We start from the raw sequence: 22,801 nt of genomic DNA, 5'->3' as shown, positions 1-22,801 counted from the left end.
TTGAGCGCTCGTGAAATTGAATGTTTATTGCAAAAAAATTACGTTCCAGAAGCAATAAAGGTTTCGAATGTTATTAAAAGGATACTGAGCAGGAAGGAGCAAAATATAGCACTTTTCCAGTTCATCGTTAATATTTCGCTGGCAAGTAGAGCAATAGTCCCGTCCGTGGTAGCAAAGACGACGGCATGATATTATTCTTCGGATGCTTTCAGTGGAAAAAGGTGAGGAATCCTTAGCGGAAACTTGCAGATGAATGTTACTGACCATACGTTTCGCATGGTGTGGCATTTTCACTGAACCAGAGGACACAATCGATAGAAGATCTTTGAATTGTCGAGGACATCCACTTTTCCGCACTAATGCTCCCAATAAAACCCGTTGAGCAAAGCCGGAATTTGTTCAACGATGTCTTGTCCCTAATAACGGTTTAATCACTTCCTGAATACAGTTGAATTGACATTCCGTCGAAAATTTTAATTTTTGTTATGAAAATTCACATCGTCTTCACTATTGTCACGTCCTGGACGTGGCGGCATATATGCATAATATTATGTCTATTCAGCAACGGAATATTTTATAGTCACTTTTCCCTGCTGTTAAAAATGGAGAATTGCAATAACCAATGATTCGTCCACTCACTGTCCACATTGCAGCAATTTCAACGTAACACTTGCCAAAGCGTCGGGGATCTTTTCCAACCAACAGCACAAACCTTACCAAGTCCTCAACTCCCGCAAACGTGAAGGCCGGTACACCAAACAGAACAGGTGGGATGCGGCTGCGGGTGTGACCAGGATCGGGGACGTGCTGGGTGGCGAACATGTGAGCTGGATACCACCCTGCGAAATGGCACATCGTGCATCACTCCTGTCCAGCTCGCCCCCGATTCTATAGGTGACATCAAAACGGTCGTGATCGGATGCGACGGCACTCGAAGATGTGCAGGTGTGTGGGGACTCGTCTGAATGGGTAATCAAACAGTCAGACAAATGAGGACGTTGGATATATAGACATAGATGGATAGGTTGGTAGACAGATAGATAAAAAGAGAGAGAGGGGGGAGGGAGAGAGAGAGAGATGTAGGGAGGTCGACGGCTGTATAGGTAGATAGATGGAGGGACGAATTGATGGATGGATGGATGGACGGGCGGACGGACGGACGGATGGATGGATGGTTGGATGGATGGATCGATCGGTGTGGGAGTGAGTAAGAGGGTGTGTGGACAGTCGGACGAATGTCCCTCGCCTGAGATATGGTGATTTTCAGGTTAAACCTCCATCAGCCAGCTGTCCCCGTCAAAGGGGAAAGCAGCCTTTTGTCGTCTGGAACGATGGCGCCTTTACCTGACATAGACAGACATGTAGACAGATGAAAGGGGCCTCACGGTAGCATGGTGGTTAGCATCAATGCTTCACAGCTCCAGGGTCCCAGGTTCGATTCCCGGCTGGGTCACTGTCTGTGTGGAGTCTGCACGTCCTCCCCGTGTGTGCGTGGGTTTCCTCCGGGTGCTCCGGTTTCCTCCCACAATCCAAAGATGTGCGGGTTAGGTGGATTGGCCATGCTAAATTGCCCGTAGTGTAAGGTTAATGGGGGTTGGGTTGGGTTAGGTTACGGGTATACGGGTTACGTGGGTTTAAGTAGGGTGATCATGGCTCGGCACAACGCCGAAGGGCCTGTTCTGTTCTATGTTCTAAAGTGTGGTGTGCGGGTGGAGGACGGGATTCTTGCATGAATGATTTATTATTTTGCCACTCTCTGGTGGGCACCATCTAGTGTGGTTAGCGAGTGCTGCAACTTGTGGAAGCCCGGTATTTGTGCATTGAGCTGTGACAGTGCGGCAGGATTAACCGCTTCCACAACAGTGGAAGAGAAAAAAACCCTTTATTTGCACCGGCGGTGAGAGTTGAGTGATGAAGTTGGAAGAATATGATCTACGGAAGAATTAGATAAAAGACAACAAGAATGCCTGATTTGTTATCACAGTGGAAATAATCAGGAAATGGTGAAAGTTGTAATTAAGTGAAACAGCTGAGTGTTTCAATGTTGTGTAAACCTGCAGAAAATATTTTGCAAATCGGTCCTCGTTAAGTTTATAGTTTTGAAGGACTATGCGGTTAAGACTTGCGACATTTTTCTTCGGTTGACTGCCTAGCAGGTCCATGAAATAGATTTTAGCTGCTTCTGCTTTATATGTTATTTCGTGTTTGTTTTAATTGTAATTGGTAAATGAACAACGAACAAATCAATTAGGAGCAGGCAATTGCCAGTTGGCCTGAGGTCTTTGCTGCCTTTCAACTATATCATTCCAGATGTCCCTTTAACCACAACACACCTAATAACCACACCCCTCTTGCTTATCAATAATCTCTCCAGGGCCGCCAGAAAAATAGTTGATGACTCTGCTTCCACTGGTATTTCAGAAAGAGCGCTCCAAAGCCTGACCACCCTCTGAAAGGAAGAGAATTCATGTGTTAGACAGTAGAATTGATTTCTTTGAAATGAAACCAATCTTTCAGAGCAGGAAAATGATCATTTTGTGCATCATGTTACTTGCGATAATCATTTTACCATTGTCCTTCGCTTTCTCTGTTGTTGTGCACATGTAAAATTAATAATCATATGAATTAAAATATATCAATGTCGATTTGGCTTCAATTATCCAAAAGTCTCGGATAGCCAATTACGTTCACAATGTATGGAACTTCTTTTGGCATTTTTCCATTTGTAAGATCACAATTGTACAAACAATATATAGGTTATAAATATGTGTTTCTACGAACACAGGAAAAATAATATGTAATTTGGTCCCTCAAGCCTATTTCGCTATCCAAATTGATTATAGCTAATCGTCCATCTCAATTATATTTCCTCCCACTATTCCTACATTAAAGTTAATATTTGATGTCAAGCAATCTACTGATTTCTGTCTTGGACATAGTCAATGAGTGTGTCTCTAATGGCTTCTGGAGTGGACGAAACTTATGCTTTACCACCTTCAGATTGAAGATATTCCTCCTCAGCTGAGATGGATGTGCTCCATTGGTGATTCTGAGTGTGTGCCTCCTGCTTCTGGACCGACGAACAAGCTATCGAGCTGGGAAGATTTCTGAGTGATCCAATTAGAACATCTTTAATTCTTGTAAACAATAGAGAACACGGACCCAGTCCCCATTCTGCTCATTTGAAAGTTCTACTTTCGATCTGTTAAACAATTGTTGCACCTGGCCAATGGTAAGCTACACTTTCATTACACCATGGTATGAAACTACAACAATAGACCAGATGATGTCTCACGGAAACAATACTTAGTTTTTGTTTAACACAAACCGTCCAGCAAGAAAGTCCAACAACTAATCACTTATCACATCGAATTTTAGCTTTCAGTCCAGAATGAACAAGACAATCAGTTTATTTTTAAATCAACACTTTCCAAACTCACATCCTTCCTGTCTGTTTCCTATCAAAATTGATAACTTCGGTTTTATCATGTCGCATTACTTACCACTTACTTAGCTGCCAAAATCCCACTGGAGCCTATTTACATCCTCCTCGTCATCGTATGTCCAACAATATCTCTTTCATCAGCAAACTTACAAACTTTGCACACCGTTCCAAAATCGAAATAGTTGGTGTGAATATCTGGGGCCCAAGCACTTTTTTTCCGAAATCATAATTTTCATATCCTGCTAATCTGAGAATGATAACGCTATTCTTTCTCTCTAAAATCTACTCATGAGGTTTTTAGCCTAAGTTATGAATTACGTATCAAAATCATATTGACACTTACCCTTGTCTTCACAATCTTTTTTCAGTGTGGCAAGGTCTGGAAACGGGAGAAAATATTATGTTTTGTCATGTCTATTCACAAAAACCATGAAACCAAGCGTTATAGAATCCCCTTATTTTCCGAATACGATTTAAATCACGTCCTTCAATTTTGAATTTTATAGTAGAATATGCTGCCGACATTAATGGGCCTGGAATGCACAGTCTACAGTAGCAAATGTGGGTTCATCAGCTCACGCATCATCGTCACAATTTTATCCGATTTCGAGGTGGACTGGTCAGGGCGGTTTGCGTTTGATCATATTGCAAACATATGGCCCAAGTTGGGAAATGTGACGCCATTTTTGGATGGAATGTGAGCAAAGTAGTTTGCTAAATTTTTGTTAGTTTATCTACTCATTATGATGTACATTACCACATTGCAATAAATACATTACTACAAAACAGTGCAAACGGTAAACCGAACAAGTGAACATATGGAAGAGGAGCACATGTACCCCTTTCGGTCCGTCGAGCCTCATCGACCCGCAATAAGATCATGGCTCATCTGTTTGTGTTTCAAATTTTACATTCCCATCTAGTCACGATCATATTTGATTCCATTTCCTAACATGAATTTATGTACCTAATGTGACAAAGGTGACACTTTGGCACAGTGGTTGGCATGTCTGCCAAACAACGCCAATTGTCCAGATTTAATTCCCACCTTGGGTGTCTGTATGGTGCTTACACGTTATCCCTGTATCTGTGAGGGCTTCCTCTAGGTGCTCCGGTTTCTTCCCACAGTACCAACGTTAGATGAATTGGACATGATAAATTGGACTTTAGTGTCCAAAGTTTGGGTGGGGTTAAGGGGACAGGTCAGGAGCGCGGACCTATGTTGAATGTTCTTTCGAAGGTCGGTGCAGACTCTATGGCCCGAATGGCCTTCTTATGCACAGTTCGATGTACATGATTCTACCTCGGACTTACAAATATTGAACAAACCGGCCTCCAACACGTTCCTGGGCGGTATTCCCCGATCCCCGTCGCTGATTTTGTAATCAGCGATCGGCGGAGAATCACTTTTTACGACCGAATCCGCAGCAGCTTCTATTTTGCGACGCTCCTCCTCTTCGAAAAAGGCATCACCGAGGAGCACACCTCACGCCATTGGGACAGCGTAAGGACATTATCTGAAGGCCCTCCCCCCAATGTTCCACCCTGATGAGCCGATTTCCCGACTGTTTGGGGACATGTGCCGGGCAGGATTCTCCGAGACACCACTTCGAAATCGCGAAACGCGTTCCGCCGGAGAATCAGCGCGACGCTGAAAAAGGGTTTGACGCCAGTTTTGCACTGATTCCGAATTCTCCGGACTGCCCAACTCTACGTGATCACAGCGCCCACCGTGCTGGTCGGAGAACCGTCTCAAGTGCCCCGACGACCGATTCTCCGAATCCTCAGCCATTTTGCGGCGAGAATGGGCCGATTTCCCGATGGCGTGGTTCTAACTACCGACTAGAATTCGTGAAGCCAGCGTGCTGGCTGTGGCGGAGACGGGAGGAGATAGGGTTGGCGTGTGGCACCATGGGTTCCCGGATCAGATACTGGCCGTGTTTCTTTAGGGCTGAGGGGTATGCCAGGGTCGAAGGAGGGGTGGGCAAGGTGGGGCCAGGCCGAGCAGTCGTGGAGCCTCCACCATGACAGGACGGTGCCAACGTAAGGAAAGCCATTATGGCCGCCATCTTGTTGGCCAACCACCCAGAGCACTGTGTGAATGCAGCATCAACGATATTTTGGGTGGATGCCGCCCACCTTCCAGCCACCTCCATGCCCGGCCACCCCACTCACCCAGTACAACCCACCAGAGGAAAAAGTAGAACCAAACCGATGGCAGCCCCCAATGACGGTAATGCCATGAAACAGTTGCCCCGGCAGCAGGGACGATGGCCAGGAGCACCGATGGGGCAGTGCTGGTGGGTGGGCGTGCCAGGCTGGAGTACCCGGTGTCCACTGGGGGCCACCATGTTTCCCATGGCATCTGGTTGTGCACGGGTCCATGCGCCATGATGACATTTTAGCCCCTCACCCCATGCAGATCATTTTATTTGGGAAGCACCCAACGATGTTGGAGACTGTGTCGGGGGCCACATTCCTGCATGCAGCCTTGCAGCAGCGTCTGCGCAGGCGGCAGAAAAGTGCCAGAGGCTGCAGGAGAGGAACGGGCTGCAGAGGCGCAAGTGGCAGCTGCTCAGGCCGGAGGGCGCCCGACCAACAGGCCAAGGAGGAGCAGGAGCAAGACGAGGAGCAGGAGGATTAGACGGTGGTGGTGGTGCCATGGAGGCGCCAGATGAGGCCCCGGTGTATCGGTGCCATTTGCCATTTCAGGAAATCCGGGACTCGGCATTCAGGAGGAGACTGCGAACGAGCTGGGAGACTGCCGGACGTATCTGACACATGACTACACACCTGGCACTGCTTGGGAGTGGGGGAAGAACATCTGCTCCCAATGCCTGTCAAGGTGACGTTCGCTTTGAAATTCGATGAAACGGGGTTGGTCCAGTCGCCGGTTGGGGACCTGTCCGTCAGCTCCTAGACATCGGTGCACAGGTGCATCTGTGACACCATGTATGCCCTTGCAGGACGGTACATCCAGTTCCCTGTGGACTGGCTCCACCAGGATGCCCGGGAAGCGGGGTTCGCTGGAATCGCAAGGTTACCCCGGGTCCAAGCATAATCGATTAGCTGCATTTCACCCTGCGGCCACCTGTGGATAACAGGCCGTATTCACCAACCAAAAGGAGTACCACCCCGTGAACATCAAGGTGGTCTGTGACCAACAAATGAGGATCCTGCACATCTGCGCCCGGAATCTAGGCAGTGTGCAATACTCGTTTTTGTTGGGCCAATCTGTCATCCCCGGCATATTCGAGCGGCAGCGCCCCCCCCCCCCCCCCACCTTTCCCCTCCCAGCCATCCCCCTCCCACCAGTGCGGGGCTTCTTGCTTGGCGACAGGGTTTACCCATTGCGGTCATTGCTAATGATGCCTATATGGAGGCCACGGCGTCCAAAAGGGTCTCTAGGACTCCGTCCCAAAATCACAGCGCTGCTCTCCGCACTGCCATCTTGCCTGAGACGCTGTGGGTGTGGGGGGCATGGTGTATTTGTCGCCAGCCGCAGCGTCACGTCAATAACGGAACCAGCGAATCGGCGGCCGATTTGCAAGATGCTGCAATGGTAGCCCCTTGTTGAATTGCTCTACCTTGGTGCGTGATGACGCCATTGTGAAAGTCCATGGTTTTCGCGTCAACACAGCCCCGTTTTGGAAGAATCTACCCCGTGATTTGAGCGGTCAGGGACCTGTCCGAGCGACTGTGGACGGTGTCCATCGCCGCCACAGTCGGGCTGGAGCCACACTGCTGGTGGGAATGCTTCGGCGGGGGTTGGTGGGTGGCCCGATTATAGTGCGGGGGTGTCAGGGGATGGCACTATCTGTAACCTGTAGGTAGCGTCCACGGACGCAGCAATTCTCCAAGCGTGTATACAGGGAATACCGCGCACTTTAGGAGGCGCCGCTGCTCGCCCATCACCAGTCAGAGGATTGGTGCTGGGACCTCGCCAATTCTCCCACATAAAACGCCATGGATCCTCCGCACACAGCCCCAAACCAGAGCAATAGCAATCACATCGATCGCCAGCAGATGCCTCCACTACCTCCGACAGCCATCTGAAGCAGTTCCCACCCGAACTACCAAATTCAACCGGTAGCTCCACCGCCACCATCCAGAGACATCGCAGTTATATCCCACCCCCCATCACTACCCGAGAGACATCGACAGCAGCTCCAACTCCCCTCCCCACATCCAGCCCTCTATTTTGCGCAGCCTCCTCCAAGGCTGTTCCCACAATGATCCTGCCTTGACTCTGCCCCTGCAAATGTTGGCACTGCCCGTTGGCACTATCAGGATGGCAGCACCCACTAAATAGTGCCAATCTCTTGCAGCTGATCGTTCCTGGGCACTACCCGTCTTGCATATCCAGCTACCCACAACCACCCCCCCCCCCCCCAGTGGCTATAACTACCTGTGATCCGCCGGAGGGATCACCTCGACTGCCTCGTGTCAGACCGGTCTTAGTGTGATTGACGCCGACATGACTTCACCCCAGAGCCGGGTTAAAGATACGTGATGGGTGAAGTGGGGCTGGTGAGGGAGAGATCTCTGTAGTGAGTTCTCGATAATGGCGCAACACTCTACTGAACAGATGAACGGAAGATTCTGATGGGGAGAATCGTTTTTGGAATGTCTCCAAGATTTGAGACGGGATGATTTTGTCACGGACCGAGAGAAAGGGCTCAAAATAGCACTCCCCCATCTATTAATTTACATTCTTCTGGTCAGTTATGAATTTAATATTTTCACATGTTATTCATACTATGACACATTTCATGCGCAATCACTCAACCAATCTGTTTCCATTCTCATCGTTTTCATGTCCGCTTCACACCTACTTCTTTGACAGAGTGAATAAAGAATACATTAATGTATCTTCATAAACGATCAATTTGGAACACCTAGCTGAGATTCAGCATTAAATCACGATTATGGAATACACAGATGGAATGGCATTCTAAATTACAATGTCACGAATATATATTTTCTTCTTCTGTTTTTTCAGTCAATAAATTGAAAAGTTTATTTAGTTCGGAACATTTAAAGGCGTTCCTGTGTTATCCTTTTCTATAATTTTCAGCACTTTTTGTGCTTGCTTTCTTCGTTTCACCAACCTACAATGAATATCTCTCCCATCTATGTAGTCCATAAATCGTGGGGAGTTATCAGTCACTGTCGTATGAGAGTACCTGTAAGAAATAGGTGTATATCAAATAACTGTAGTGGGTGTACGTTTAAGAAATGGGCGTTTATCAAATAGCTGCAGTGATGTCAGAGTGTATGTGCAGCTGGATTTTGGCTCTGTCGTTTTACTTTCGCTTTGAGAGTAACGCTGTAGTGTGTCTGTGCTTGTGGTTTCGTTTTCAGAGGTGTAGACCTGCAGTGAAAGCAAACGGATGTGTATGGATCTCTCTGCAAGCTACAGAATGTCTTCAGCTCATTTGATGATTTCAAAGTAACACCTGCTTCTGTAGAGAATTTAAAGTTGCTGTCTTTCTTTGAAAAGGGTTTAATATATGGATGTTGCTAGTAGATATTAAGGGTTACCTATAGAGTATTGTATCTGTGGGGTTACGTGTGTTGGTAGTTAATAAGTTGTTGCCTGTGTGTTTATAGACTGTTAACTGGGTACATAGAATGAACATTATTTTGTTTTAAGACTATTCGTAACCTCTGCTGCATCACACATGTAAAGTGGGCCCTTATGCTCCCCACAACCAACGTCCATTAAAAGTCGTGGGTCAAGTGAACACTTTGGAGTTTTCTAAACCCTGGTCCATAACAGTCACAGGCAATGAAACGGCTGATATTTTAAAACATCAATGGGGAGAGCTGAAATTAAAATATAGTTCACAAATATTGACATTAGTATTCAATCAAAAGATTAATATGGTAATTAAATTGTTACAGAACTCGTGATGAAACGAAAATCAGTTATATTAAACCGTTTGTGACAGGAAGCCTCAACCAGTTTTTATTGCTAATATTCCATTCATCATAAACAATAAATTAAATTCAACATTGGGTCAAAATAGCTTACATTATTGACAGAGACTTCATTTTTGAGAAAGGTTTCAATATGGTCAACTACCAGACGGGGAACTTTCCCGATTGCTCCGGCCTTAAACTGTCAGTAATATGGCAGGAGCTATATGCACAAAGTATTCGGGATCCAGAAGTTACTGTCAGTGATGTAACGATACTACAGCGGATACAAACCTAAGTACGACATCCTAATTGTTCATTATCTGAACAAGATCACTATTTGGAAGCCGCATAGTAGTATTCATACTTATTTGTCGAAGATGCCCAACATTCTAAATAAGGTTCGCTAAGTTTAGAAGTCGTTACCATTTTCTTTCTCTTTGGTTGCGTCCTCTGTGGGAATGAAAAAATGTATCACAGTAGGTTAACAATGAGGCATGTACTCGGTGAGGCATGAGCATAAATGGTTACAAAAAGCGGAAGTAAAAAAGTATGAATCTTCTTTAATCATGATGTGGAGATGCCGGCGTTGGACTCTGGTGAGCACAATGTGAAGTTTTACAACACCAAGTTAAAGTCCAACAGGTTTGTTTAGAACAACTAGATGTTGAGCACAGCTCCTTCCTCATTCACCTAAGGAAGGTGCTGTGCTTCGAAAGTTAGTGATTCGAAACAAACCTATTGGACTTTAACTTGGTGCTGTCAGACTCCTTACTGTGCTTTAATCATGAACGTGAACAACACTGGCAGTTTGATAATCAACACGTGTATTGCTCAGTTCGCATATAATTGTTCATTGGCTCATTGACGTCAAGCTGGTTTTAATGAAATGTCATACTCCTTGTTTCCAGTGTTAAGCAGATAATATTTCCGCGAGGATCACTGGTAAATTAATATGTACTTTATCCTTCCGTCAGCTGTTGTTAAAGATCAACAATTCCTAATTGGAAATAATGTTACTCACAGACAATGTTGAACTGCAATAATCAGTCGAAGACATGTTGGTGAGCTGCAGTGAACTTGTCCTTTGTGTTACATTCGCGATTGATGGTGCAAGAACAAACGTTTTGACTAAAAATTACCCGCTGATTTTACATTGTCCTTCAGTAGATCAATATCTAAAAAACAGAAGCAAAAACTCAATGTTTCACATTCAAGCAAATAAAATTCCAAAATCAATCGATGTGATATTTGTGTATTTTTCGACAAAATTCATAGATAGTCGCATATCATATCAGGAAGGGAGAGGGAGATATGCATGGATAGAATAAGGAAATTATGTTGCACATTTGGAATATTGTAAACAGTTTGAAGTTTTTGAAATAAGCAAGGCAATTTTAATTCCCCGTCGAATGCATAAGTCCGGATTTGTAAGAACACTGTAAATTATGATGGATGTAATGCTGGCACATTTGCCAAAACGTTAGACATACAAAGAACAAAGAGCAATCCAACACAGGAACAGGCGTTTCGGCCCTCCAAGCCTGCGCCGATCAGGTGTCCTATCGAGACCAACCGCCTATATCCTTCTATATTCCATATGTTCATGTGCCTATCCAGATAAAAGTCGCTAACATACCTGCCTCAACCATCTCACTTGGCAGTACATTCCAGACCATCACCACCCTCTCTGTAAAAACATCCGCCGCACATCTCCACTGAAGCTGCCCCCCCCCCCCCCCCCCCCATTACTTTTAACTTGTGCCCACTTGTAATTTTCAATTCCGCCCTTGGAAAAATACTCCAACTGTTCACCCTAGCTAAACCCCCAATAATTTAATAAACTTCTATCAGGACGCCCCCCCCCCCTCCCCCGCCCCCCCCCCCCCCCCCCCCCCCCCGCCTCCGTCTCTCTAGGAAGAAAAATCCCAGCTTATTCAATGTCTCCTCATAGCTAGTATCCTCCAGACCAGGCAACATCCTGGTGAACGTTTTCTGTACTCTCCAAAGCCTCCACGTCCTCCTGGTAGTGTGGTGAACAGGATCAGACACAGTTTTCCAAATGTGGCCTAACAAACTTTCTATATTACTGTAACATAACTTTCTAGCTTTTATACCCCGTCCTATAAAGGCACGCATGCCATATGCTTCTGATACCACCATTTCCACCTGTGCTGCCACTTTTAGGGATTCGTAGACCGGCACGCCGAGATCGCGCTGTGTCTCTGCACACCAATCCGTTATGCCATTAATTTTATAACTCCCATCTGAATTGTATCTACCAAAATGCATCACCTCGCATTCGTCCGTATTAAATACCATTTGCCATTTCTCTGCCCAATGTTTCGGTCTATCTATATTCTGTTGTATTCTCTGACAATCTTTATCACTATCCGCAACTCTGCAAGCTTATTATCATCCGCAAACTTTTGTATCAGACCAGCTACGTTACCTTCCAATCATTTGTATATATATTACAAATAGCAGAAGTCCCAGTACTAATCACAGTGGAACACCTCGCGTTACAGACCTCCATTCGAAAAAAAAAACACGCTTCCACTGGTACCCTCTGTCTTCCATGGCCAAGCCAGTTCTGTATCCATTCAGCTAGTTCACCCCTGACCCATGTGATTTAGTCGTTTGCACCAGCCTGCTATGACGGACTTTAGCAAAAGTTTTACTAAAGTCCATGTAGACAGCATTCACAGCCCTTCCTTCTTCAATCATTTTTGTCACCTCATCAAAAAAATCAATTAAATTAGGGAGACATCACATCCCTCGTACAATACCATGCTCTGTCGCTGACAAGACACACAGATAGTTTGAACACACATACGTTTAGTTTGAATTTACCTTTGTCCTTTTGGGCCTCTGTTTGTTTATGAAAATGCAAAATAATAATGATAAAATTAAAGAACCGCCTAGTCAAACAAGCAACTATTTACCATCGCTTTGGCGAACTGTTCAGACGAAATTCAATTTTGAAGGTTTGAAATTAAAATATAAGTATATAATAAATATAAATAAGAACTCTGAATTGTACTGTAGTTCAATAGGTTCAGGAAAGATTGGACTGGCATCGATAACAATTTCCCACATATTCCCTCAACATTAACCTTCCCTTCGTTCAAACATCAGCCGATCATGGTCTTGTGTTTCGGAAATGACATCACAATTGTCAACTGTGCGCTGCAGAATTGCAAAATTCATGAAATACTGGGAGTTAAATTCCTCCTCCTCATCTTATTTCGGCTTCTCGTTTTTTCTTCAGTTTCCAACATTGCTGATTAGTATATTTATCATTCTGCAGCGAACTTCTTTATTTATTCCTTTAACAACTTTTTTATATTATCTGCGCTAGCTTCAACTCCACAGATTTGGGTCTACTAATCTACCCACCCGATCTGAAAGATTTCTGTCCAGTTCCCCACATATTCAGTCATGAGAAAGGTCAGTTAATCTTCAATAGAAGGAAAGGGTAAATAGTGGGACGCGCATTCAGCCGTAAAACCCATACTAAATCAATTTTCTAATGAATAAATTAATAAGAAAGCATAGGTTTTCCGCGCAAGCGACGTTCCGGTACACTGTCGTAATGACTGATTAATATCGAAGAAGCCCAAATTGAAGGATGCAAAATTTATCACACCCAAACAAGCAACTGAAATTTAATAAGCCGAACAGAGTGAAGCTGCGTCCTAACTGACTTCATGATGAGAGGAGGAAAGAATAATCATGGGTTTTCAGGAAACAAACCGGAAGGGCAACAATAATGCATCATATTGTTGCCATGTTTAGGATTGGAAGAGCAAAGGTTTTGGAATAATACTTAGAGGAAAATGAAAGATCATTTCGGCATTGGAAAGTATCAGCGAAAGAACCGTTCATTTAAATCGAGAAGTCGAGGGCAACATTTTGAAGTATAGACAGTCACGGGCGCCACACAACGGGTGTGGATCGGAGGGAATGAATTCTCCAAATGGATGCATTGCTGTCCTATACGTACTGCTTTTTAAACGCAGCGCCTTATTCTGAATCCATGCCATCGATTTCTACAAGGAGCGAAAGAATCATTTCAGCATCTTTCCTTCAAGCCTCTTTCAGAAGCTTAAATATTTTACAAAGAACTTCTTTCATTCTTGCTTCCTTCAGTGATTATAGATGCAACCCAACAACAAGTTCCATAAGGCATCAGCTTCAACTCATAAATCAAGTAGTTGAAGCGTTCTTTACTATCTCAATGTAATTATGTCCTCCCCTAAATAAGCAAACTAAATCTACACACAATGCTCTCGATATTCTCCAAACTTTGCATTGTATAGTGCAGAAAATGTTATGAGGTTTATTCTCTAGTACCCTTGCAATATAGGCCAATATCACATCTCCTTCCATAATGAGCTGAAGTGTCAATGTTGTTAAGTAATGGGTTAGGAGACATTCCAATTAGTTGTCTCGTTTATGTGAAGTGTTCAATGATTGTCTCATTAATGTTAAGTGTTCAATGATTGACACTCATATGTAAAGGGGCTACAGGTGGACTCTGGGTCTGGTGATGTGATGATTGAGTTTAGTGCAGAGTCTGTTAAAGTGAAATAAAGGTGTTTGTGAAAAGGAGGTAGACCTTTGTCTCATCGTACCACAGCATCCATTCGTTTAACAAATGATAGCAGAGGACGGTTGCTGTGTAAATGTGAAGGGTTGAAAGATAGTTTTTCCAGATCGAACCAAGGAGTGAAAAAGGGGATATAATGCTGAACCGAGGACGAAGATGGCCGGATATGATTATCCTCCCTTATTTTCTGAAAGGGAATCATACGACCAATGGAGAAGTGCGGTAGTTATGTGGACTATGGTGACTGCTTTAGTAAAGAGAAAGCAAGTTATGGCATTTGCTCTTTCTTTCCCATTGGCAGTAAAATCCGAAACAAAGTGTTTTCTAAGCTGGAGTTGGAAGAGTGAGACTGAGAAGAAGGTCTGGCGACTTTATTACTTTATATGGATAAGATTTGTCAGACAGATGACTTGTTAAGTGCGTATGAAGCATGGTCGGATTTTGATATGTTCCGGAAAATGGAGAATTTATCTATGGAAGACGATATAATGGAATTTGGCAGACTTTATAAAATGCTGCAGAAACACAGGCTGGAATTTCCACAGTCTGTGTTGGCCTTTAAATTACTTGACTGTGCTAGAGTGAGTAACATGGATAGTCTCTTGATTTTGATAGGAGTTCAGTTTACGGATAACGATACCGTATTCGAACAGATGACAACAGCTTTAAAAACCAATGTGGGGAAACATTCAATTCCAATGGCTCTGATGGCCCAAATAGATCAGCCTGCAATAAGGCAGAATATTGAAGATACACTACTAACAAGATGGCGAAATCGTATGGCTACGAACAGGCCTCAAGACTATGAAAGTATGAAGACAGAAACCCAGTTAGAACCGACAATGGGAGGATGAACCCCAGAAATGCACAGGGCATGATAAATCGATGTTTTCGATGTGACTCTCAATACCATTATGCTTTCAACTGTCCAACTCGTTATGAGAGTATTTGAAGCGACACATGACACGGAAGAGTCAGAAGAGGAAAAAGATAGTGTCCGGAAAGAAGGCATTGTCCTATTATCAAGCTGTTTTACGCCGGTAATGAGGGTGTTGGTTGCGGAATCTTTAAACTGTGCTGTATTGGACAGTGGCTGCGCATCTACTGTGTGTGGGATTGACGGGTTAAAATGTTATCTGGACTCATTGGATCCTGAAAATCGTAACAAGGTTAAGGAATTTAAAAGTTCCACAAGTTTCAGGTTTGGGGATGATAATACTCTGAAGTCGCTGAAAATAGTGGTGATCCCTTGCAATATTGCTGGAGTGAATCATTTTATTAGCACGGATGTTGTACCAATTGAGATACCTTTGCTTCTGAGCAGACCATCGATGAAGAAAGCACACATGAAGCTGGATATGGAACAGGATAAGACAAAAGTTTTTGGAAAGATGGTGGACTTACAATTTACACAGTTGGGACATTATTGTATTCCATTATTGACAAATAATGTTTCAAGTAGAGTGGTTAAGGATGTGTTAATGGCAGTTGATAATGCGACTTTAGCTGGTAAAAAGTTTATTGTAGTAAAACTGCATAGGGAATTTGCATATCCGTCTCCTCGGAGGCTGAAAAAATTATTAAAGGATGCAGGTGTAAGGGATGACGACTATTCTAAGCTTTAAAACAGGTTAGTGATCGCCGTGAAGTTTGCAGGAAGTACAGAGGACACCAGCACGACTGATAGTAACCCTACCTTTGGCCAGGGATTTTTATGACATTGTGGCTATGGACATTAAGATCTGGGATATACCAAATAACATATTTATTTTGCATTTTGTAGATTTAGCAACCATATTTAGTCAATCAACGATTGTACGAAGTAAAGAAAAGAGAGTAATTTTGGATAAAATTGTGGAAAATGGATCAGGACAGGAATGGGTCCAACAGCAAAATGATTTACGGACAATGGGGGAGAATTTGCAAATGATGAGTTTAGAGATATGTGTGGAAACATGAATATCAGAGTTATGAACACGGCTGCAGAAATCCCGTTGAGTAATGGTGTCTGCGAAAGAGATCATGCTGTTAACGATGACATGCTTCGGAAAATTTTGCAAAATATACAAACCTCACGCTAAATTCTCCTTTAGTATGGGCGGTACATGCAAAGAATTCATTACAGATGGTTGGGGCCTATAGTCCTTATCAATTAGTGTTTGGTAGAAATCCTAAAATTCCCTCCATTTTGGATGACCAGCCTCCAGCTTGGGAAGGGACTACAATTAACTCAGGTTTTGCTGAACATTTAAACGCGTTACATAGTAGTAGGAAAGCTTTTTTGGAAGCAGACGTCCCTGAAAGAATTCGCAGAGCTTTAAGACATAATGTACGGCCATCAGATGCCGTTTTTCAGCAAGGAGACATGGTATACTATAAGAGAGACAATTCTAATTAATGGAAAGGCCCAGGGAAGATCATAGGCATAGATAGCAAAATATTTATTTTGCAACATGGTAATCAACGTTTTAGGGTGCATTCATCAAGGATAATGGGTACCGATTGCACATTTTCAAATTTAGACGGACATGACGAGGAACCAGAGTCATCTGGTATGCATGTGTTACAGAACTATGAGGACCAGTTAACTGATATAGACAGCGTTTCTGTAGATGAACACGACACTTCGGATAAATTAGATCAGGCTATTTTTCCGAAAGGGCAACTGCCAAAGTTTGGTACAAAAGAGACATACTTGCCTGAAGGGTCTAGTCAATGGAAGGATGCAATTGTTATTAGTAGAGCAGGGAAGGCCACTGGAGAGTATAAACGTTGGTTGAAAGTTAAGACAATGGATTGGAAAAACGAATTTCAAAAATGGAGAGCACAGAAACGCAGTGCCAGTTCAGATAGTACATCGGATAGTGAACAGGTTCGCAGGAAAAGGTCGAGAACTATTGAAAGGACAGCCGGCTACAGAAGAGAAAGATCAAGGAGTAGCAGTACAGAACGAGATACCAGGCAGGAAAGGGGATGTAGTTTATCAAGATCTCGGAACAGGAGTAAGACTACGAATATTAATAGAAGTAGAAGCCCACATGCACGTGAGATTTTGGTGGCTTCAAATAACTTAGATAAAAAAGTTATCAAAGATGCTAAACAGCAAGAATTGCATAGTTGGAGTGAACTTGGGGTCTACACGGAAGTACCGGAAAGGGGACAAAAAGCTCTATCCCACAGATGGATTTGTACAGAAAAGATTCTTCCAGATGGAATTTATAAGGCAAAGGCCAGGCTTGTGGCAAGAGGATTTGAAGAAAACTTAGACGATCAGGACTTAAGGGTAGATTCACCGGGAGCAGAAAGGGTTATTTTAAAGATCGGCTTGGCTCTATTAGCCACAAAGGCATGGGAATGTAAATCTATAGATATAAAAGCTGCCTTTTTTCAGGGGCATCAGCCACAGTGAGACATTTTTCTCCGTCCTCCTAAAGAAGCATCTAACACAGAAGGGGTACTGTGGAAGTTGAACAAATGTGTATATGGATTAGATGATGCATCTAGAGTGTGGTACTTTTCGGTAAGGTCAGTCTTGTTAAAGTTAGGCTGTTGCCAGTTGAAAGCAGATCCTGCAATGTTTTACTGGCATTATAAAGGAAATCTTGTTAGCATCTTCGTGATGCATGTTGATGATTTTTTGTCGGGTGGGACTAGTGATTTTGAAGCCATTGAAATCTCTGGTTTGAGGAAACAATTCACGGTTGGAAGTCAGGCGTCAGGTGCATTTAAATATATTGGTTTGGAAATCAGACAGATTCAGTTAGGGTCAACTTTACATCAACAATCTTACCTGGAAAGCATCAGCCCAATAGCAAATAGTCGTGACCGGGTTTCACAAAAAGACGCAATGGTTTCGGAGATAGAAAAAGAGCATATGCGAAGTTTAATTGGGCAACTGAACTGGTTAGGAAGACAGACTAGACCAGACGTGAGTTTTGATGTTTTAGAGTTGAGTACAAAGATGAATGATCCCAAAGTGGAAGACATAATAAGAGCAAATAAAGTGTTGGCCAAACACTTTTTGTGTGTTTTGTGTTTTGAAGTTCCCTGTTTCAGGTGATCCTAGGCATTTGAAACTCATAGTTTATAGTGATGTGTCCTATGCAAATGTATGTGATGGCGTTTCAAGCGCAGGAGGTTTTATAATTTTCCTTTTGGGGAACAATGGCAAATGTTGCCCTCTTGTGTGGGAAACAAAGAAAATAAGGAGAGTGGTCAAAAGCTCTTCCACTGCTGAGATGTTAAGCGTAGTGGAAGCGGTGGATATGGCCTTTTATATAAGTCAGATATTGACAGACATTTTGGGATTAGGGGATTTGGGTAATATACCTATTGACTGTCACATTGACAATAAATCCCTGTGGGAAAATGTGCACTCTACAAAAAGTAGCAATGAAAAGAGGTTACGGATAGACATCGCAAGTTTATAGCATATGTTGGACAGAGGAGAAATAACAAAAATTAAATGGGTTGACAGTAGCTATCAACTTTCAGACTGTTTTACGAAAAGAGGGGCCAGTTCACAGAAACTTTGAGATATTGTGAATGAAGGGCGCCTGTTTCTGTGAATGTTTTTTTTCTTCTACTTAAAAAAGGGGGGGGGGAATCAGGTGTGTGTTTTAGTTTCTTGAAATTTTAGTTCCTTGAAATGTTGTTTTCAACTAATTGTTTCTTTTCTCCAAGGAAGGGGAGACTGTTAAGTAATGGGTTAAGAGACATTGCAATTAGTTGTCTCGTTTATGTTAAGTGTTCAATGATTGTCTCATTTATGTTAAGTGTTCAATGATTGACACTGATATGTAAAGGGGCTTCAGGTGGACTCTGGATCTGGTGATGTGATGATTGAGTTTAGTGCAGAGTCTGTTAAAGTGAAATAGAGGTGTTTGTGAAAAGGAGTTGGACTTTTGTCACTTCATACCGCAGCATCCATTTGTTTAACAAATGTGTGTTTCATGTGCGAAGACTTGGATCCTCTGTGCGGTAGCCTTCAGTTGTCTGTCTCTATTTAAATATTTAGTTTTTTTATTCTCTTCCTAATGGAGTGGATAACATACCTGCCCCACACTTTTGAATATTCCAAATATTTGACCACGCAGTTAATTTACCTATGAAGCTTGACTCGTTTTGTATTAGTAACAGCTTAGTTCCCCATGCCCTTTGAAACGTCAGCCAATGTGCTACACTTATACTCAGAACCTTCATGCAAATTATTGGATTGTACACAACTGAATCACAAAAAATAAATTCCTGAGACAACTTTAAATTTAGATTATCTTACAAGGGTGCTCAGTTCCTAATAATACATTCACGAAATTGTCAAATTAGTCTAACAATACAATTAAAGCGACTTCTACGTCTAGGAAAAATGCAGTTTATTTTCAGTGATTGTAGATTCTTTACCCTGAGTAATTACTTCAGTCTGAATTTCGTTGTTTTTTCTCACCCATGGCTTCGCAATCGGTTTTCAATTTATCCAAGGCTGAAAGGAAAATCGGATGAATGTTTCAGCAAAATTGTAACTCCAGTCCATATTAGTGATCTTTCTTCCGCTTATCATACTTTGCTGTAATATTTTTCCTCAATGTTTTTCCTTTTAATTCTGTTTTCCGTAAAGTAGTCACTACATTTCAGTACAGTCTGAGTAGAGTGCACCAAAGAGAAACATGTTCGATCTCAGAAGGATATTACAATCCATACACTGGTTTCTGCATTGAGCAATGCTGAGTAAACCTGACGAAGAAACAACTTAATGTCCTGTGCACGTGAAACGGAAACGCATTGTTCGACAGCCAGAGCAAATACACCAAGATAAATGAATCGGGTATCAAATGCAATCTTTAATATCCTGCCGCATCTCGGAATGACGAAATCTGGAGAATTAAGTACCACAAATATCCTAATACTCAATGGTGAAGTGTTGCTAACAACAGCACAAATGACTGAAACTATTTCCGATCGTCAGGTAGAATGACACCGCGGCTCATTGATCGCAGTCTCATCCAGTGTCCCCAGCATCGCAGATTCGAATCTTCAGCTAAAACTCTTTCCTCCACATTTTATGAAGGAAAGACTGAAGCAAAGGACATGCAGAAATAGATCATTCTCGCTCTCGAACTGAAGCCTCATATCCCCCATCTCACCGTTCCCTCGGGAAAAATGCGCAGCATGACATTAACCACTGTGGTTCAAATGACGATTTGGAAAATCCACTACTTAATTGATGTACAGAAGACAGAAAAATACAATGGGTGAATTATGTTCCGCTACCCAGCCCACCTTCGTTCAATATACTCATGAGCTTCAGGAAAGCGACAAAACGTTTCCTCGGCAACAGAATGAAACGACACTTGGAGTTACCTATCTTGCTGACCGAATTTCTGTTGCAATTCTTCCATAGTCATTCTACTGAAGCTACTGACTGGACTACAACCTTGGGCCAAACGTGGATTAAACACATTACCTCAAATGATGAGTTGAAAGTGACTGCAATTGGAATCAAGGCCTCGGGTAACTGAATAGGGCGATACAACTCTCTAGAATCTTTGACAGTAATGGGATTGGAGAGTGAATGTGTTGAGCTCCACGATGGCTTAATTGAAAGGAAACATGAACATTGTGTTTGAGGCAAGCTGGAGGCCACTCTTGCTGATGACCATTGTATGCTCCAACCAAAGTACATTTTGAACTCTTGTCACGCTCACCGTAGGTGGTGTTCGAAAATGGAGGAGTAATGATTCATCACTGACGGATGGCGAGGGCATGGATAGTGCACATGGTAATGACCAAGCAGCCTCCTTGCCCTGGTACGCACTGATGACATGAGTCTTTATGGGACTGGAGTAGATTTTGAGGACTCAAAGGACAACTCCTCCCTCTCGACTATATATTTTCTTCAGTACAATTCAATTGTGGCTCGTCGATCGCAGATATTGTTCGCTGTTGAGGAAGCGTGTGCTTCACATTGATATTCCAAACTCTGACCTGCTGTTTTAAACAGACTATTTATATTTGTGATCCTCTTACGGAGAAATTGCAAACCATTGCATATACACCTTGCAGTGTTCGACGATAGTAATGCAGTTGAAAGTCATGGGAAAATAATTCGATTATCTTGCCAAGCGCAAAAGTTTGTTAGATATCATATCTTGCAATGATCATTTTCTAATTCGATGATGGTTTATTCCTCTTGATTCGTTTTAATATTTTTTTCTTCAATTTACAAACAAATAAGAGATGAAACATGCGTCAGGTGCGAATAAATTTATCATCTTGAAAATTAACCTCAATGTCGAAGTAGTAGAACAAAGACGTTTCATATTTTGTGTAGTTGATTCGCTAACATGACAAGGTGAAACCCGGGTTACGGTGCATGATCAATGTTTGCAATCTCCCATTGTGCTCAGCCGTAATTCCATACAGAATAGCAATTCTGAACAACCAATGCATCAAATAATTTGGTTAATAGTTATTTACCGTTTTGCTTGTCCTCGACTATTTTTTCTGTTGAGTGAGAATGCACATACCTATATGACTGATTTCGAGAAACATATCAATTTACAGAACTGAATAATCAAGAACAGTCATCCCAAACGTTACCTAAACTAACTCTAAGCTCGGAATCACAATACTCGAAGGCATTACTTGAAAGATATTTCAAAGAAAGGGGTAGTGTTACAGTGACCAGGACCACGGCTCTTGCGGTGGTAGGCAGACAAAGAAAACGAGGGAGGGAGGCAATGCGTGATGCATTACGCGCGCATCATTCAAGCCTGAAGCAAGTCAAATGAACGCAGCGCGGAACAGTAATTCAAGGCGAAAACTAGCAAAGAGAGAATATAAAAATGGAATGGCAATTAACATGAAAAGTAACTTTAAAATTTTCCACTGGCATTAAGTGGATCTGCGGAGGCCTTGTCGTACAATGGCTGACCTCCCTATCTCTGAGCCAACCGGTTGAGGCTCGAATCCCACGCCAGAAATAATGTGAAGACATCAACGTTCAATAACGTAGACAAGCGTATTGCTTATGGGCCTGTAAACCCTTCCGATGCACGTCGAGCAGGGCCTAAAGGTCCGGACAAGACTAATCATGTGTCAAAGCAGTGGCTCATGGTCGTAATTGCCCTTTCAGTGCATCGCATCGAAATATATATATAATCGGCTGTATTGAGAAAAAATAAACATCAGAGAAGTATACTTAACAAATTGGTGCTTCATAAATCAGAGGCATAGTAAAACCTGTCTGCCGATACGTAATGCATAAACGTCATTCGATGGTGAAAAGAGAGGACGGGATTTGGAAAAGGTGGGTTGTACTCAAAGTGGTGACGCTGCAGGATACAGGACGCCGGAAACACAATTGCAAAACGAAGTCGGAGTGGAGATTAAGGAACTGGAGCCATAATCCTCAAATTCCCAGCAGAACATGGGAGCTATCAAAGGAGTAGGAGGTGGGTAAAGTATACTTCCAATGGGACATTCAGCATTTCAGCTACTAAAGATCAGTGGATTTAACGCTAGCTATGGCTAAGTGTGTATAAAGAATTCTCTGGATGAAATCAACAGACAATCAGAGAGGTTTTATTTATTTAAACTTGGCACTTAGTACAAGACAATCTGTGTTTGCATATTCTTGTTTCATTCGCTCGCGGATTAACAACGGAGTTTGATGAAGGGAATTCAATATAATTTGAGAAAGCCTTAAAGAAAATACATCGTTAGACGTTTGCCAGTGCAACAGTAGCTCCTGGAACCGGAAGGTTCATGTCCAATTTAATAATTACTTAATTTCAGCAAAATCAATGCGAGCGGTGGTGAAATGC

General features: G+C 42.9%; 1 protein-coding gene across 1 annotated transcript in view; it reads right to left on the bottom strand.

Moving 5' to 3' along the window:
- LOC119976524 (golgin subfamily A member 4-like) overlaps positions 1-22,801 on the bottom strand; it is a 1,176,663-nt gene that overhangs the window by 918,776 nt on the left and 235,086 nt on the right. The window contains exons 37-43 of the mRNA XM_038817077.1: positions 21,453-21,479; positions 19,423-19,458; positions 12,221-12,238; positions 10,510-10,545; positions 9,794-9,820; positions 3,789-3,824; positions 2,570-2,587 (exon numbers count right to left, since the gene is read on the bottom strand). Coding sequence (XP_038673005.1) covers positions 2,570-2,587; positions 3,789-3,824; positions 9,794-9,820; positions 10,510-10,545; positions 12,221-12,238; positions 19,423-19,458; positions 21,453-21,479 — 198 coding nt within the window. The remainder of the gene's footprint in view (positions 1-2,569; positions 2,588-3,788; positions 3,825-9,793; positions 9,821-10,509; positions 10,546-12,220; positions 12,239-19,422; positions 19,459-21,452; positions 21,480-22,801) is intronic.

Source organism: Scyliorhinus canicula, chromosome 13, assembly GCF_902713615.1.
Source record: "Scyliorhinus canicula chromosome 13, sScyCan1.1, whole genome shotgun sequence".
NCBI lineage: Eukaryota > Metazoa > Chordata > Chondrichthyes > Carcharhiniformes > Scyliorhinidae > Scyliorhinus > Scyliorhinus canicula.
The sequence above is the reverse complement of the archived record's forward strand: the minus strand, read 5'-3'. Positions and strand labels throughout refer to the sequence as shown.